This window comes from Cetorhinus maximus, chromosome 9, assembly GCF_964194155.1.
Source record: "Cetorhinus maximus chromosome 9, sCetMax3.hap1.1, whole genome shotgun sequence".
Classification (NCBI taxonomy): Eukaryota; Metazoa; Chordata; class Chondrichthyes; order Lamniformes; family Cetorhinidae; genus Cetorhinus; species Cetorhinus maximus.
This window is the reverse complement of record NC_135887.1, coordinates 45,794,852-45,814,517: the sequence shown is the minus strand read 5'-3', so window position 1 is coordinate 45,814,517 and position 19,666 is coordinate 45,794,852. Positions and strand designations below refer to the sequence as shown.

The window sequence follows — 19,666 nt, the reverse complement described above, 5'->3', positions numbered from 1 at the left end:
TTTGGGCTATACTCACTTATTAAAAAGTGGAAAACTGCATTATCCCAAAATCAATAATGTAGTTTGGCAGAGAGACATATTACATTAGAATTATGTACATTTCCCCAATTCTCTCACCTGGAATATTCAACTATTGAAACTAATTTTGATGTAAAACAATTTAAAAACAAGAGTCAAATTTAATCAATTTTAACTGGTAAGTTGCACTGTTTCTGGTGCAACTTGTTTTGGCAATTTTGGACCATTCAGCCAAAGAATTTTAATTCTCATCTTGGAAGTCAAAAAGATGCTCTCCTCCACTAACAACTTTTAAAACTTCAGTGAATTTCCTAAACTATTTAGGTCAATTTGTTCACTTATGTTGATACTTTCATGTGGTAGGACTGTAAAAAAAAATGTAATTAGTACTTCATTGAAACAGATCTCTTTGCACTAGTAAGGTGGAAGAATGAATATGTATAAATCTCTTCAGTAAGTTTACAAAGTCTAGAAACAATACGTAAGCACAGTTCTAAGCTTTCTTCTGAAATATAAAGTGAATTGCTGACCATAATTTTTATTACTATATCTAACTGGATACCAGTTAGTAAAAAATAATTTAACTGTTTAAACATTATGAATTACAATTTCCATACTTACAAGTAGTTCCTTTAAGGTTTTTGTGCCTCTTCCCCAGTCAGGCAGACAGGGTGGTGGAATTTGTGAAGATTGTGAAAAATGCTTTTCTGACAGTATCTGTGCTACCCAAGCTGGCTGCTGGCCACCTTTCTCTAATGAGTTACAGCTATCTTTGGTTTTGTCATGATGTAACTCATTATGAAAAGTGTTACCCAAGTTTTCTTGTCTGCTTAGGTCCATGTTACAATCTCCAGTATTTTCACTCTAAGGAGAAAACATGGAAAAAAAATTAGAATTTGAGCCTTTGGACTAAAAATGTTAACATTTTTATTTTTGGTTTCATTTAAAATAGAAAACTTGAGACTAAAGGAGAATAGGTTCCTGAATGCACAATTTAAATCAAAAACATATGTCCAGTCACCTCAGGAAATACATCCAAATCTGAAGGAATGATAACCAAATCCACAGGACACAAACATGCTTAGGAAGTGTGCTTAGGCATTGCAGTCATTCTCAATGGTCTCCCAAGGATAGGAAAGTTCCAGTAACTTAGAGGGGAAAATATATGCCTAATCTGGTTAAAAATAGAGAATGACTATGTTCATTATAGTTGCAAGAGTTAAAATCCAGGTTTCTAAAAAGATATTGCTCTCAAAAATGATTGGAGTATATGCCACAAAGTTGCTAACTTTGGAAAATTTAGTTAATTCCACTGAAAGATCCACTTCTGATGGGGAAAGGCAGAGGATGAAATACTTATAGTATTAAATATTTACAGCATTAGTTACATTTCCCAGGCACATCTATGAAACGGCCTAAGACCACCAAAATACTTACATCATCGTCACATTTTACACCTTTGCCTTTCTTCTTTTTCTTCTTGTTTTTGCCTTTTGTGTTCTCTTCAGCAGCATTGGCCCAGCATTCTACACAACTGTCCACACCATCCTCCTCTTTGTCCTCTACACAGTGATGTACACAAGTGTCATCGCCTGACAAACGTGCAAAAACATTAACTATGTTCATATATTCCATTGCAGTTTCCCACTAAGCGCAACAAAAAAATTGGGCTGGATGCTGTAAGCGAGCAACACTAAAATTCAGAATATACCTTCACATGTACAAAATGGCTCCTTCAAGTATGCGCATTTAGAAAAAACATCTGCTGTCAGATTTCCAATCAACCTAGTTTTCATAGCATAATTTTAGAAACCCAATAGCAACTACACAGCACAGGTGCTACCACAAAGTAATTTTCATTGCCTAACAAAGTTGAAAAAAAAAACAGGTCATGTTTAAACCTGAACAATTGAAATTTTGTCAGTTTAATTCCTATACCAGGGGTTGGCAATCTTTTTATATTTGAAGAACCCTTCCTTAAAAAAAAAACAGCCTAGAACTATTGGAGCCACCAAACAAGAATACAGTATTTCTAAACCAAGTACATGGCAAATTGCCAAGTACCTGTTATAATGCATAAATTCAACACTTATTTTATATGCAAATGATGTACTGGTAAAAAGAATCAAAACCACAAATATACCTAACTCTGAATCGTCACTTGTTTTGACTTGACTTTAGATTTTTTCTCCCTTGCATCTAAAGTATAAGCATGTTCAAGTTTAAATGTGTCAATTTGCATGAATTATGTACATGTATATCAGAAAAGAATGTAAAAAATGGTTAGTCATATTAATTTAATGGAAAGCAGCATGTTTCCACTGAATAGAAAAGTAAAAAGACAAAAGATAAAAATGCTTTTTTAAAAGCAGATCTTGTAAAAATTGAACATGTTCACTATAATTTTGTCAGTAAAATCTTTAAAACAAACTAAGGCATGGGACAATTTTTTGGGTATTGATTCTCATGATAAAAAACCTACTAATAGCACAGAATAATTAATTGTCTCAGTTGTATTAGAAACCGTAACGGCCACAGCCATAAACCTGTTTCTCGAACCAAAGGCATTATCTATAACCACACTGTCAAGGTTGGTTGGTTGGTTTGAACTAATTTAATCTTAAAATCACAATTACCATATATTTTCTAAAATAATCCCTAAAAATTATTTTGCAGTCCAACAGAGTAGAAACTAACTTTGATTAAACAAATAAATAACCCAAAACAAGGAACTAGACATAAACATTTTTCTTATTATCATTTTCTTGACTGATGGATTTTTTTCTGAAGAAGGTTATCATCATGATAATGTGACCCAAATGCAAAAGATTGGGACCTGCAATTGAGATGTTAAAGAGCTGCATGCAGCATGAGTTGCCAACCCCTGTTCTAGAGAATGTCAGATATATATTTCATCCATTTATTTAAATATTGTTAAGTCAATATGCTGTTTTCAGGAATGCTCCAAGAATTTTAGTATCACTAACCTGTTTCATCATGATTGCAGATACCTTCAGTGCAAGCTACATCTGACCCTTCTCGGGAACCAGTCTCACTACCTTCCATGCTTGATGAGTAACCACAGTCACTACCATTACAGTGTGGGGATAAACCTGAGTGAAAACAAAAAGATACAAAGGAGAAGCTTCAATGAAACCTGTGTCCACAATATTACTTTTAAGATTAAACCTTACTTGTATAGAAGTATATCACTTCATGAGCTTTGTACTGGGTACAACTACTTGTTAATTTTCTTCACTATTTCCTGACGAAAGTGGCTTAAAGATGTTTACTTCTTCAGTTTTGTGTCACTTAAGCTTCCATACAACTATAACATTATTTTAATTAATAAACAAAAGTCTGGATTCCAGCAGCTTTGGCTCCAGAGCAGCTTTGCAACAGCAGCCTGGGGTAGTGTCTTCAGTCATTGCCTGTCCTACAACCAAGCTTCATGCAACATCTGCCCAAACAAACAGTCAATTTAGCAACATGTAAGTTTGCAGGTTGAAGGCCTGCTTCAGGTAGTTACTTCAGTGCAGTGCTGAAGTGCTACATCAGAACGTGGTGGAGCAATAAACAAACAGAGGCCTTGTCTGTTGATTAAGATCATCACAGCATTAGTCAAAGAACATAGCTATTTCAGTGTCCTAACCAACATTCTTCCCTAATGACCACCAAAAATAGATTAGCTATTTATTCACTTGCTGCAATACCCATATTTCAAAGAGTACTTTGAGGCATTTGAAGATAAAAAGGAACTATAAATTATTATTTTTTGAACAAATAGGCTACCAGGATAATCTAAAGCCCTTGCTCAAAACAAGGCCAAAGCAAACAAGTACAGTAACCAGCCAGAATCTCAGGCTCAGCACTTGTTTAATTAAAAAAAGTCAGTTACCGGTTACACTCATCTAAAATGGTCTAGTACCATTAGAAGATTTTACGAAACAAAAGCTTCATCTCTGAATTGGCAAGATATTCTTCTACAAACATTGGGTACAACATGTACATACCTTTCTTTGTTTTGGGTGATCCAAGTAGATTTTCACTGCCAGGGCACGTGCATGAGGTACTTTCATTTGTAACAATTACTTCAACTCTACCATTTGCATCTTCTATGGTGCCACAGTCTTTACAACTACTCTCTACTGACTCGGATGTTGCCTGGAATGACATTTAAATACAGTATCCAATTAAAACAAAATGATTGCCCTGGAAAACATACCATGGCTCTTTTAAGAGTGGTGTCTCCAATAGGACTGGAGTGGTTAAAAAGGGGACACCAGATCCAGGTAATTATAGGCTTGCAAGTTTAAAATCCATTTGTATTGTATATTTGGAATATTTAAAGATCACCTAATTTCTAGAAGAATAAAAAATAGATGCAGCCAATATGGATTTCTGAAAGAAAGGTCGCCCTTGACAAACTCAACAGTTGAGGTGGTAACAAATATAGTGCATGGAATAAATGCAGTGGATGTGGTGCACATGGTCTTTCAAAAGCCTTTAACAAGATACCACAGCCCTGAAGATGAGGGCAGAAAACAAAAACGGTTTAGAAAGGAAGGAAGGAATTAAAGGCAGCCTTCTCAGTGGCTGGAAGATGGGTAACATTCCCCCAGAGGGATCTGTCATGGGAAGGCTTCACTGTATATCTCAACAACTTGGATACATGGTTAAAGGAAATGCTGCCCAAATTTGTAGGCAAAACTGAAATGAGGTATAGCAAATATTTGAAGATCAAAAGGAACTGCAAGCAGATATTGAAGAAATGGGCAAGAACAAAACTAGGATGTATTCAGTAGCTTTTGAAGTGAGGGGTGATACATTTTGGTATACAAATAAAATTATACTTGAATGGGAAAAGCTAGGTGATGTGGAAGAACAGGGGGATTTGGAAAGGTGGATTCAGGTTCACAAGACCTTAAATAGTTGCACCTCAAATAAATATGGCAATATAAAAGCTAATGGAATACTCAGTTTAATGACAAAGGATATAATAAAAGACAAGTTGCAATAGTTAATCAACCACAGTAAGATTTAAGTGAAGTAGTGTGCAGAGTTTTGGGTTCCACAGTGTAGGACAGATAGAGGCAAGAGGGTACAGCACAAATTCATTAAATGCTGCCTGGTAGGAGATAACAAATACAAAGACGGGGATGAAAAAAACTGGCGCTGTTTTCATCATATTTGATGATAATGGAGTAATTGGGTAGAGATGTTTAAAATTCTTAAGAAATGGGACAGGGTGAACAGAAATAGACCATTTCCAGTGGTTGAGGGGCTAAACAAAGTACATTGAAAACAGATTAAGTACAATAGATTTAGTATGGAAAGAGAGTTCTAAGGTTGTGGAATGCACTACCAAAAGCCTGGCGTTAAACATTGATATGATTTCTGCTCTAAAGAATAGGGATGATAGATGCTTGAAGGGAATGGGACAAAGTCATGGGTACAAAGTATACATAACCTGTTTGTGTGGAGTATAGATACCAAATGAACTGGTTGAGCAAAAGGGTCTGCTTCTTTCATTTGTTGTAACTTCTATGCAATTCTTGGCAATATACAATCCAAGGGCTGACTCACTTAAGCCCTTGGACTTTACAGCCAACAGGCAGTCCCAATAAAAGGGAAGTCCAACAAAATATTCTCCAGTAATTATCATCCAGAGACCTGAAAGGCAGGACACCATGTATACAAAACTAACTTGCAAGAACATAATGTTTAATGTCTCTTAATCACATACACCAGCTATTACTTTGACCATTGTCAATTAACAAATATGGCAAACGCAAGATATCTCAAAGCAGAGAGAGAGAGAGGGGGGGGGGGAGAGAGAGAGAGAGAGAGAGAGAGAGAGAAGAGGGAGAGAGAGAGAGAGGGGGGGGGGGAAAGAGAGAGAGAGAGAGAGAGAGAGGGGGGAGAGAGAGAGAGGGGGCGAGAGAGAGAGAGGGGGCAAGAGAGACACCTCAGTTATCGTGAAGATATGGAAGAGACCTGGAAGGAGGCAAGCCTGCTCCTTACTAGCCAATAAATTGTATAATTGCAGCAGATAAATGGAGTGGAAAAACTGAAATTAATGTATTCAAATAGGCATACTGCCAATGAACAGGTTACATTTTACTTACTATCAGTAGTTATGGGCCATCATTGACAAAAAGGCAAGGATCAGAAATCCAACTTGTGCACACAAGGACTGTTGGATCAATTTAACAATTTGAAAGTTAATAATAGTATTCTACCTACCTCCTCTTGGGCCTTAGTTTCTCCTGGAGTTTGAAGTGGAGTAGATATTTCACAGGCACATTTATTTTTACGTCTGTTCTTCCGTTTTTGACGCTTCTTTTCTTGCTTAAGCTCTCGAACTCTCTCCTCTTCAGAGAGCTCCTCACAAAGCTGCTCCAGTCGACTAATACCTTGCACTTTTTCAATTGCCATCTACAGAAGAAAGTTCATTTTTCTTTTATAAACATTACTAAAAAAGCTATTAGTCTATAAAAGCAAAATTTCAAGATTTATGTATCCATTTTACCAAAATATGGTTTCCTTACAGCTCCTTCACTGGTTAGAAAAAAGGGCAGGAGACCAGATATTCACCATTTAGGCTCGTAGTATACTCAAAGCATACTACTAGTACACTTTGGTCACCCCAATAAAATCTCCAACTTGTCTATGCTTCCAAAAGTTTGTACGTCTCATTTCAGAATCCTATTCTTCTCGTTGTTGAAAAATGGAAGGCCTTTGTGATCAAGTTACCTCGAGTCAAATATTCCGTGAAAGTTCTGTATTTTAGGAGAATCCTACAATGACTATAGACTACTTACACATGCATTTTTCTGCAGTGAGAAATTTAGTTAAAACAATTATATACTGCAATATTTTTATTTTTCTCACCCTGTCCGCAAGGTGGTGTTCTAGTCAATTGAAGTTGGAAATTATTTTTGGATATGTCCAAGCCATGAATTCTCAAGTAGTACTTGCCAAGAGTTGAAGGAACCTTTTGGTTAACACCCAGGAAATAGTACTACCATTTTTCCAGTTTGAGAGAAATTTGATATCTATAATTTCTCAAAAGCAGCTGCACTGTTGCTCGCATTTTAACATGTAGAGAACGAACTGGGACTTTTTCCACCACTTCATACCTTAAAGCTCTGCATTGTTAGTGCCTCAGTTTAACTGAGTGGCAGACCCACAGAACAGTCCCAAGTGTTTAATTACTACCCAGGCACCCTCTAAGTGCACGTGGATCTCAAAAGAGGATGGATCAAGCTTAATTGCAATGCAGTCAACTTGATAACATCAAGGCACACACGAGTTACATGAGCTAGCCAAGAATGACCAGGGTTTATGGAACCACTCCCCTGCAGTTACTGACTGGAGGGGGATGGGAAATAAATTCAATGGAAGCCCCAATGTAAATTTACATGATATAAAAAAAAACTTTAGAAATAACTTGAGTAATGTGTATAAAAACACAAAAAAGCACGTATAAAATAGGAATGGATTAAAAAAGTGTTGGAGTTGACCACATGTTTGGATCATAAAAGTTTTAATTGCCAACCAAATATTTATTGGGCTCAAAAGCAATCCAAATCCAGGTTCAGAGGGGTCTGTGGATATGGAAAGGGTGTTCCCCCTTGTGGGAGAACCTAGAACTAGCGATCACTATTTAAAAATACGAACATATAAAATGGGAGAAGTAGGGCATTCGGCCCTTCGAGCCTGCTCCGCCATTCAATAAGATCATGACTGATCTGTTTGCGTTTTGAATTCCATATTCCCACCTAACCACAATAACCATTGAATATTTTTAAGGTAGAGGTTGATTTGATCCCAGAGATAAAAACAAAAAATTGCGGATGCTGGAAATCCAAAACAAAAACAGAAATACCTGGAAAAACTCAGGAGGTCTGGCAGCATCGGCGAAGAGCAAAGTTGATGTTTCGAGTCCTCATGACCCCTCAACAGAACTGAGTAAAAATAGTGAAGGGGTGAAATATAAGCTGGTTTAAGGGGGGGTTGTTGGGACAAGCAAGCAGTGATAGGAGGAGATAACCAAAAGATGTCACAGACAAAAGAACAAAGAAGTGCTGAAAGTGGTGATATTATCTAAAAGAATGTGCAAATTAAGAGTGGAGAGCAGGACAAGCAAGGTAGCTCTAGTGGGGGTGGGGTGAAATAATGATGGGTGGAATACATTTAAAAATAATGGAAAAGGGTAGAAAAAGAAAAATCTATATAAATTATTGGAAAAAACAAAAGGGAGGGGGAAGAAATGGAAAGGGGGTGGGGATGGAGGAGGGAGTTTAAGATCTAAAGTTGTTGAACTCAATATTCAGTCTGGAAGGCTGTAAAGCGCCTAGTCGGAAGATGAGGTGCTGCTCCTCCAGTTTGCGTTGAGCTTCACTGGAACAATGCAGCAAGCCAAGGACAGACATGTGGGCAAGAGAGCAGGGTGGAGTGTTAAAATGGCAAACGACAGGGAGGTCTGGGTAATGCTTGCGGACAGACTGAAGGTGTTCTGCAAAGCGGTCACCCAGTCTGCGTTTGGTCTCCGCAAGCATTACCCAGACCTCCCTGTCGCTTGCCATTTTAACACTCCACCCTGCTCTCTTGCCCACATGTCTGTCCTTGGCTTGCTGCATTGTTCCAGTGAATTTCAACGCAAACTGGAGGAACAGCACCTCATCTTCCGACTAGGCACTTTACAGCCTTCCGGACTGAATATTGAGTTCAACAACTTTAGATCTTGAACTCCCTCCTCCATCCCCACCCCCTTTCCGTTTCTTCCCCCTCCCTTTTGTTTTTTCCAATAATTTATAGATTTTTCTTTTTCCACCTATTTCCATTATTTTTAAATGTATTCCACCCATCGTTATTTCACCCCACCCCCACTAGAGCAACCTTGCTTGTCCTGCTCTCCACTCTTAATTAGCACATTCTTTTAGATAATATCACCACCTCTTTGTTCCTTAGTCTGTGACATCTTTTGGTTATCTCCTCCTATCACTGCTTGATTGTCCCAACAACCCCCCCCTCCCCCTTAAACCAGCTTTTATTTCACCCCTTTCCTATTTCTACTTGGTTCTGTTGAAGGGTCATGAGGATTTGAAACGTCAACTTTGCTCTTCTCCGCCGATGCTGCCAGACCTGCTGAGTTTTTCCAGGTATTTCTGTTTTTGTTGATTTGATTCTCTTGTCTAACAAGAATCTATGACCCTGCCTCTACCGCCTTGAGGCAGAGTTCCAAAGCTGCACAACCCTCAAAATATTTTTCCTCATCTCTATCCTAAAAGGGCAACCCCTAATTTTAAAAACAGTGCCTCCCAGTTCTGAACTCACCCACAAGTGGAAACATCCTTTCCACACCCACCTTGGATTCAGGATCTTATTTACTTCAATCAAGTCATCCCTCACTCTAAACTCCAGCGGAAGAAAGCCCAGTCTGTCCAACCTAGCCTCATAAGGCAACCCGCTCATTTCAGGTATCAATCTAGTAAACCTTCTGTGAACAGCCTCTCAGCGCATTTACATGGGGACTAAAATTGCACACAATATTGGAGATGTGATATCACCAATGCCTTGTATAACTGAAGCATTACATCCTTACTTTTATGGTCAATTCCTCATAATAAAGTGCAGCATTTCGTTAGCCTTTTTAATTACTTGCTGTACCTACATACTAACTTTTTGTGGCTTATGTACTAGAACTAGATCCCTCTGCACCTCGGAATTCTGCAGTCGTTCTCTGTTTAAGTGATACTCTGCTTTTTTATTCTTCCTGCCAAGGTGAAAAGCTTTACATTTTCACACATTATACTCCATCAGATTTCTGCCCACTCCCTATATCCGTCTACAACCTACTTATGTCCTCTTCACAACATACTTTCCTACCTATGTCATCTGCAAAATTAGATACCATGATTTCATTCCCCTCATTGAACTCATTGTTATAAATTGTAAAAATAAGGGTCTCTCATTTGAGAGAAAAGAGCATAAATTTTGAAGGTAGTGAGCTATTGGAATGCTCTTCCCCAAAAGGTAGTGGAAGCAGAGTCTTTAAATATCTTTAAGACAGAAGTAGACAGGGTCTTGATAAGCATGGTGGGGTGAAAGGTTATCGGCTGCAGAGTAGAGGCTACAAATCAGATCAGCCATGATCTTATTGAATGGCGGAACAGGCTAGAGGGGCTGAGTGGCCTACTCCTGCTCATAGTTCCTATGTTTGTAAATAAAATCAACTACATTGGAAATTTTTGGCAATTTTCCTGTGCTTTCTTTTCCCTAAACTAATTTATTAGCTGTAGCAGGGATGAAGGATTGGAAACAGCCTGGACAAGAGAAGGACCCAACACCTGATGTTTTATTCTGACTGATGCAGGGTATACGCTCTCTAATCTTCTCTTCCCCTAAGGAGGTACCTGGCATTGGTTTTGTTTCCTTATTGCAATACTATTGACACTTCCAATTCATTGTGATGGTCTTCCACCATTTTCATTTGTTTCAATAAGATAAAATGCAGGGAATATAAAAATAGTTGATAGAGGAAAGCATTCTAATTTCAGAATATTCAGTACTCAAATTGCATTTAAAACAGCCAACCACATTTTACATTAGTAATCTAACACTGTACCTCAAAGCTTTTGCGCAGTGCATCAATACCAAGGTAGAAGAGCATTTGCCATGTCTGTTCTTCAGCTCGTAACTTTTGCCAAATTCTGTGCAAGCGTTCATACAGATGAATACCAAGACATGTAAGGACTTCTTCTTGTGCAATGTCTATAGTTTTTGCATGCCGCTCCCTCCGCCTAAAAGCAATACGACTGGTTAAATTACTTTTTAAAAAGGTACTTGTTCCAACCTACACAACTTAACATCTTCAATATACGTTCAGAATGGAGAGTTATAGTGCAGTTATAATGTATTTAGAAATGGTAAATACCACATTGTTTATATAACATTCAAATGTCACAATGACTTATACAGCTTGTTCCAGAAAAGAGTCAAAATGTTCACTGTACAAGAACCTCGCTATTGGACCATATGTTATACCGCACCAAGAATGAAGTATTGATTAGATTCAACTTAGCATTCAGGTGACATGATGCAGTACATGGAGCATCTAATGCAGAACGGATTTAATGGCCTGCATTTTTTCCTCCATTTCTTCTGGAGACTTAATTCCTCTTTCCATACATTTCCAGCAATAAATAAATGTCAGGTGCTCTAAATGCCCACTCATTTGGGCTAACATTAATGTGAGAAATATATGCAAGTAATTTTGATTGTTAGCACTTTGGCAACACTAATATCAAGAATACTGTTGCATTACTGGCATCTGAAGTTGCTAAGGAAGGAGGATTTAAAATGGCCTTAAAACCTACTGCAAAATGTACTATGGAATCAAGAAACCAAAAAAAACAATTGCCTAAACACGTTGCTATGCTAAACTTCAAATGCTATGAAAGTTTTCCTATTTTCTTAGCCCATCCAACAGACAACTGTTCAAGGCCACAGAAGATCCAGAAATAACTTGTAAAAAGTCAGGGTGCAGCATGGACTGTGTCTTCAAATTGGGATCGCTCAATTTAGAAAAATAAACTTTATTCTACCCTAACAAGACACATGATTTTCCCCATGATCACAACCTAAGCCACATTAAAAATTTGTGAAGCATTCAGGAACAATGCCCATGATAGAAATTGAATCCTCTTCAAAAGAGCCTTTAAGCCACCCTCCAACTGCCATCCACAACTTTCTTTTTGATCATGGAAACAGGCGACCTGCCCCCATGTCTTGGCGTTGCTGGTGTGGCGCGCACACATGTTCAGTTTCCTCCCTCATGTGAGCAGTCTCTCAAAGTGCCCTGGAACAGATCTAGATCTCTCTGCAAGTTACAAACAAATGCTGTAAAGCTTCAGTCAATTACTGCTGTAGCCTTAAAATAGAAGCGATTATTGAATTCAGCACAAGTATTTTAGTTACATCATGACTAGAGTAAATGCAATTTTTTTTTTTTTAAAAAAAGCAACCAAAAGCGCTAGATAGCCCACTCTAGCAAATTACATACTCATACCCTCCTGCGAACTCTGGCTCAGCACGGCCCAAGAGATGTGCAATGAAGTCAGTCTCACAGCAGACATGAATGTGTCGTTCATGGGGACAGCAACGTAGACCCTCATACAGAGCTGCACAGTAGCCCTTTTCTTTGCTGCAATCCAATTCCCCAATGAGAATGTTGTATGCTCGCAGTACTTTATTTTTACAATCCGTGCAAAACCTGCAAGAAAAAGCTCATGTGAACCAGAAATTTAAGAACATTACGGTTGCCTAGATAAATGCTGTGACTTTTCCTCAATAGCTTCTGACTAACTTATATCTAATTAATTTCAATTGTTAATTCTGCACAGAACAGCATGCAGCATCCTTGTGCTAGATTACAAACCTGTGCTTCCGTAGGTAAGTCTCTAGTGTTTCCAAAAGACAACTGGAGTCAATTAATACTACTTCATCCCTACATTCTTGGGACATTAGCTCCCACACATCCATCCAGCAACCCCTGTTAATATAAACAAAGACAACATGATTTTCTCCATAATTTACAAAAAGCATCTGGCCCATTTAGATTACACGTCACTACAACATACATTTATGCTAGATAACAATTATCCAAACTTGCCACCATTCTGGTTTGATGGTTTCCAGAATCAGTTAATTTATGATCTCTGAACAAAACAAAATTGATCTGCATATGCAATAGTGCCACTTGTAATATGCACTCATCCAATACTGTAACCATAAAAAAGGGAAAATGCTTGAACAGATCCACAGAATCATTTCTGATTTATGCTATAATGCAAGGAGCAAACAATTGACTTTGAAATTAAATGATTATTTGGTAGCTCAAATTTTCCAATCCTAAGGAAGACTTAGATCTTTAGGAGCCATGGTGAGCATCGCCCAATGTGAAGTAATAAAGCTAAATACAAAACCAGAATAGAATATCAAATTACAGAAGCTTAACAAAGTTTTAGAAAGCATTGTTCAGCACTTGCTACTCAACTGTATTTACATGTCATTAAAAGCTTACATTAGGGTATTAAAAACAAAAGTGTATATAGGGTGAGCACCAAGTAGGATTAAAGTCTAGAAAAGATAATGGGTTAGGGGAAGGAAGAGAAGGAAAAAATATTAAAGCAAAGAAACCAACTTGTATTTATATAGTGCCTTTCCACATTTTCAGGACATCTCAAAGCACTTAACTATCAATTAATTTGGGGTACTCATTTGCCATGTAGGCAAACACAGCAACACCCCACAGACAGTAATGAGTTAAATGACCAGACGTGTTTAAGTGCAACAAAAATGAAAAACGTTGGTGACACTCAGCATGTCAAGCATAGTATCTTTGGAGAATCTGGTTCTGATGAACAATAATTGCCTGAAACGTTAGCTTTGCTTCTCTTCGCAGATATCATGGCCGACTTGAATGTTTCTGACAAAATCTGTTTCAGATTTTCAGTATCTCCAGTATTTTGTTTCATTTGTCTTAGTGTTTTGGTTGATCCTGCATTACGTATTGGGACTTGAACCCACAACCTTCCGTGACACAAGGCTGACAAAATTATGCAGAAAAGATCATAAAAATAAATTTATATTATTTAGAGTACCCCAAGAAAGCAGGAATTCAGCAAAAAACAAATTCAGAACATATTATTCTAAATTTATTGTTCAATAATCTACAAAAACTGAAGCTATTCAAAACAACTTAATGCAAGGAGTGCTAATGTACTGAAGAAATGAGCTTCAGTGGGCTAATGATGTTTACCCAAAGCAGTTACTTTAACTGGAGACCGGGATAACTAAAATCATAACCAAATTTCTTGCACAGCAGATCATTTTTAATATACATCTGATAACATACAATGGTGGATTACTGTCCCAAATAAAAATGTGCATTATGCTGCACTTAACATTAACAATTTCTCAATATTTTACAGGGTTGCCAAGCTTAATTAAGGGTATTCAACTAAAAACAGTTGTGAAACCAGGCGGTGAAATTATAGAATGCTATTCCTTTAACCCAACTACAATTTAACATTTCTAAAGAAAACCAGAGGTCAAGGAGCAACTGCATACATAATCTAGCTGCCTTTCCCCAGTCAACCAGTGTACAAAATAAAATATCCAAAGTAGCAAAAGTGATCAAGATGTGGCTGAGGCCACCTTTGGACACTGCAGTTTGCCCAAGTCAACACAGCTTGCCCAAGTCACAGTTGCAATACATTGTAAAAGGCATGTGTATTTCTATTGCCTTAGCAACAGAAAAATCAGTTAGTTGCCTCCCTGCATCAGCCAGCACAACCCCAAAGTTGCAACATAAATGCACTGATTCCCTACAACAAAATTAACCCAAATTACTCATGATCAAATCACTTGTTTGACCAGTCATTTAAACACAGCTTCAATACTCACTTGGTGTTGCCTACTCCCTAGCCTATGCATAATGCTTTGCACAAGCCAGAACTCAAATCTAATTTGTTTTTTTGTATTGGATGGAATCAAAGGCTACATATTTCCAACTGTTATGGTCTGACCAAAGTTCTCCTGCAATTCCAGTTTTGGAGGATTATTTTTTTCTTGTAGCAGTTTTGCTCGCAACTCTCAAGATTAGGTCTCCTACTCTTGGGTTTTATGATATTCTATCCGTACTGAAGCAGCCCTACGAGTGAGGCTCTGGTTCATAAACTATGCTCGAAAGGATACCATTTCATATGTATTTCTTAAAATTAAATGCATGATTTCCATTTGAGTTTTATTTTAAAAAAAACTAGCAGAGGTCATCATTTTGCTAGCTAGAACTTCCTACACATTGACAGGCCATTTATTCCATTTCTAATCCCAAATGCAAGATGGTCTAATTATTTATAAAATGGAATTGCTGACATTTACCCTACTTTTTTTTTTAAAACCTAGCCATTGGCACTGCTAATATTTCCATAGGACTTCAGTAGGAAGGTAGCCAATATTGAAACTGGTTTCTACATAGAGATGAAATTATAAAATTCAATACTTGAAATGTGATAGAGTATTCAACAGGTTACAACAGAGTATAGTTAGATAAGGGTTCAATGTTGGACAGAACATTTCTATTTGCGGCTTCAGCTTGATAAATTCAGATGATTTCCAAAATAAGCACCAATAAAAAGATATCCATGCCAGGGATTAGTTTCTCATCAGTTGCTTTGCAAACTACTGGCAACCTAAATAGCCATTATTCCAATGCAATTATTAGCAGGAATGACAGAAACACTGTTTACTAGAACTCTACAGTAGCTATACTAACCTAACATGTGATCCTAGCACATTTTTCATTTAAGTCAGTAACGCATAGGCACAGGACCAAGTTCATGTTGCTTGAACTAGCAATACCCCAACCACCTCCAAGTCTGGTGACCAATCATCTTGAATTTTCATAAGCAGTCTGAATTGAGCTTGCAAGTAAACTACCAAAAATAAAATTTCTTATATTAGTGACTACACTTCAAAAGGTGTTTACTTGATCTAAAGATTTTTGTGATGTCTTGAGATCATGAATGGCACTATATAAATGCATCTCTCTCTAAATGCACTGTTTGCTACTGAACCACAACTTCAATACCTCATCTTTGCTAAGTTATCTGATTGTCAATGACATAAAAGACCTTTAAAAAAGGTTTAAGGGGGAGGTGGGGAAAAGGTAAAAAGCCAGGGTTTCCACCTGACTCCTGTCCCAATAGTCCCACCATCTGCAATAGAGAAAGAACGTCAAGTTAAACTCATGCATCCCTTGCTTAAATAGCCTGCCAACATTCATCATCAAGAATAGCCACTTATGCAAGGGATCAGAGGGCTACCAGCATACATTGAACTAAAGCCTCAAAATAAACAATGTATCTTTTATTTGGGGGGGGGGGGGGGGGAGAATTAGGGAAGAACAAACCAATAGAAAAAAAATACCATATGACGGGAATGTAAATTCCAGTTTCACAAATACAAATAGAATTAATAGATAACCATGCCCCCCAAAATGATAATTATTCATGTCTCTTGGATGTGTAAAGCATGCTTTCAAATGCAGTGCAATTTAACCTGTTCTGAACAATACATGGTTAAGGAAGCTTTACTAGATAAATATTTTACTAGAAGTACGGTTAGACAATCATTTCTAACTCTCTTAATCCAGCCCCACCTTTAACCTGTGCTTCTGCCATGAGATATAACAAGTTACAAGAGAAACATGCATCGGAGTTATGTCATGCTGTCATATCCACTAGCTATCACAAACCAATAATTTAATGTTTGCTACTGGTCAATTTCTAAAAGCAAGCCTCTGCATGCTTATTTTGAAAATAGTCATTAAATTAATTTAGTAAGCATCATGCCAATAAGATAGTAAATCAACATTCAGTAATAATTGTTATTAACAATGTACTTTGCAAAAGGAATTGTGTTTGATGGCAAGGATAAATTTGGTTAAAAGCCAAGTATGAACATGACATGTTAATGTTTATAAGAGTACTATGCACCTCAAATAAACTACCTCTACATTTATCTCCCTGTTACCTGTGTGGTGGCTGAAAAGGTCCAAAGTGAAAAAGGATGCTACATCTGACTTCCTTCTTGCTGTCTCCATTACTTTTCTTATCTGACCCTAGTGCTCTCTCTGCGTTTCCACTGCCACTGTTCCCTTCACTGTAATTTGCAGAAGAGTTAACAGGCTCAGGATCATTTATGCATATATCTTTCTACCCTTCACCTATAAAGATGTACATCAAGTGTATTAAAGATACCAAATCCTACAACTTTTACTGCATTCTGAAACAAATTTCAGAATTCAAATAACTTAACACATTGTTAAATGGGGTGCTTTGGAAAACCAGCCCATTATAAAGCCATGACATCACAGATGTTGGAATGCAGCTTCATTTCCCTACTTTAAGTTGTCAGTCTTGAGCATGCATTTTTAAGAGGCATATCAAGGAAGGAAGGAAGACAACTGAATCTCTGGGTACATAACTAGCTGAAGCTGCATCAGCACATGACCTGAAGACAGGCCAATCAGGCACCCCCTCATTGCAGGCAGTGCAGGCCTTAAGTATAAGATTTGTTAAAAGCCAACTTTGGGATTTTTGATGCATGCACAAAAATAGCAATATTGAGGCTTGAAAATGTCCTTAATAAACAGAGTCAAAAGCACTCAAATGCCAATTTATGCTACTCAACAATAGGTGGTTCCATAACAGAATAGAGAAACTATAAAGTGCATAAAGCCTAATTTTCTGGAATTCGTAGTTCAATCCACTCAGCACAAAAAAGTATATTAGCTCAATGATCAAACTTTACCACTTGGTGGTGCTGTTACTAACACTAATTGTACTCCAAGATTATTGTACAGCTACATGAATCTGCTATGGAACACTAAGCAGGAAAAATGCACAATTTTATCCCACGTAACATGCATAGAAATAGAAGGTGAAATATTTTGGGAGGATAAAAAAAGACATACTGAAGGAGAGGTGCAGACAAACTTCAGGGTTCAGATATACAAATTTAATCAGAAGGAAAAGCTGGTAAAATCCATCAAGAAGGTGCAGAACTGACTCATGATGTTTTCATCACGAGGGGCAACAGACTGAGGCTCCAGTCATTGTCAAAAGTAAAGAAATCTCATTAAATTGTTCAAAATTCTTTAATAATATGATAAATTGGGAAAACAACATTACTTCCACCAACAAATTTAACATATTTTTGAAAGGTGCAAAAAGGTCAGGGGAAGAATTTTTTTTAAACATATAACTCAAGGTGGCTTGTTAGGACATGGCATATCCTATCAAAAAGAGCACAGTGACAGCAAAATCCAGTTTAAAAGGAATTCCGAATCTATTTGAAAAATAGGAAAGGCCAGTAGAATAGAAACAACTTCATATCTTAAAACCAGCAGCACAGATGAATGGCTGACTGACCTTCACATGAATTGCATGCTTCCTTCTCTCCCAGAAGGCACACACTTACCCATATCTAGAGAGCTCCAGTCAATGTTGGTGATAACTTAAGTCTTAGACACCCTCCAGTATGCACTGTGAATGTTCAACCAGTGGAGGCCATCCTGCTCAACAGCACAATGTACTATTAAACACTCGCTACTTGTCCAGGACTACCCTGTTAGGACACAAGGCTTTCAAACTGGGATTCAACGGTCAGGCTTCTGTCCATCTCAAAATTTCTAAACCCTTCTGTATGTCAATTTATTAGGTTATATCTGAGAGTCCAAATAAACTAATTTCCATAATTTTACCACTATTTTCCTTTAAGCAGTGGTTTACCCTTAGGAAGATATCAGAAACTACTTCTGGAACACATCAACTACTGGCAGAGATTTCCTTGCAGAAGTTAAAAAACCAGTGCATCAGGAAAGTGACTTGAAGGTTTATCTGGAACTAAGTGGAAACGGATCCCAGCTTTCAGTTGCAGCATGAGTCTTCCAAGTCCCATTCATGCGCCAATCAACATTGCTCCCCCCCCCCCCCCCCAAGTATTATGGAGCCATTTGCCTCAGGTATTAGATTACCAAGTCTGCCACAGGTAGCAGACCCAGTTTTGAACTTTTATCAGCAAGCAGGTCAAAAAGCTAACTCAGCCTGGAGACTGTCTTGCCCCCTCTATATCTCCTCGCCCCAAATCTACCAGTGTCAACAGTTGGCCAAATAACTGTGGGTTTGGGCATCCACTAAGTGGATAAAGGAATTCTTAAGCAATCCCAAGTCACTGTAACAGTATATTACCACCATCATTCTGACCATGATATAGTCTGCTAAACAATGGTTCCATTAGATTCAGCTGTTCAGCAACAGCTGCTTGTCTCTCTTTACCCAATTATGGTAAGCATCAAACCCTGGATATACAGACATGTAGCTATTGCCCCAAGTCTGTTTCCTCAACCCTGTGACAGACATTGGAAGGAACAATGTATGACAACTCAAAGCATGCCACCAATATTACAGGTGGATAAGCGGCTTCCCTCAGCATAGAAGCACAGCAGAGGTAATTGTTAAGTAGATGAAATTGGTGAATAAAAGTAAATGCCAATCAAGCATATTACACTTACTTATGAAAATATTCATACTTCACTAATGCTGCTGGGCTTGAAGTACTGTAGTACAGATTTCATTGTCATACTGAAAATCAGGTTTTAAAAATAACAACCATAAAGGTAAAAGTTAACTATACAATACCTTTAGGTAACTCTTTTAAACTATTCTTATAATGCAAAATCAAGTTAAATCCAATAACCCTAAAAGAATACACATTTTTCCACTAGTTCAGTTTAGGCCTTGAACCAAACAGGTACCACTACAACTGAAAAATGTTTCACCTCCCCCTGCCCCAAGTTTCCTTCAGTGGTATCAGCATAGGTAGCAAATATTCCTTTGATCCATTGGTCATTGTGCAAAATTAATTTACCGTAGAGTCCTGAAAATTTCATAAAAACTATTAGACATTAGCAAATAAAGCAAAGTATATTTCACTCAACTCTTATTTTCAAGTATATCTGAAATGTCCCATGATAACCAAAGTGACTTAAAGAATAACCTTCAATTAAAAGCAG

At 37.6% G+C, this 19,666-nt stretch overlaps 1 protein-coding gene across 2 annotated transcripts in view; it reads right to left on the bottom strand.

Moving 5' to 3' along the window:
• Window positions 1–19,666, bottom strand: part of ggnbp2 (gametogenetin binding protein 2) — a 59,528-nt gene that overhangs the window by 2,755 nt on the left and 37,107 nt on the right. The window contains exons 5-12 of one of the 2 annotated variants that reach the window (XM_078548627.1): window positions 12,464–12,577; window positions 12,095–12,298; window positions 10,652–10,826; window positions 6,265–6,456; window positions 4,032–4,182; window positions 3,006–3,131; window positions 1,456–1,610; window positions 640–882 (exon numbers count right to left, since the gene is read on the bottom strand). In XM_078548627.1, coding sequence (XP_078404753.1) covers window positions 640–882; window positions 1,456–1,610; window positions 3,006–3,131; window positions 4,032–4,182; window positions 6,265–6,456; window positions 10,652–10,826; window positions 12,095–12,298; window positions 12,464–12,577 — 1,360 coding nt within the window. Of the gene's footprint in view, window positions 1–639; window positions 883–1,455; window positions 1,611–3,005; window positions 3,132–4,031; window positions 4,183–6,264; window positions 6,457–10,651; window positions 10,827–12,088; window positions 12,299–12,463; window positions 12,578–19,666 lie in introns of both variants that reach the window. The other variant, XM_078548626.1, reaches the window with a different exon arrangement.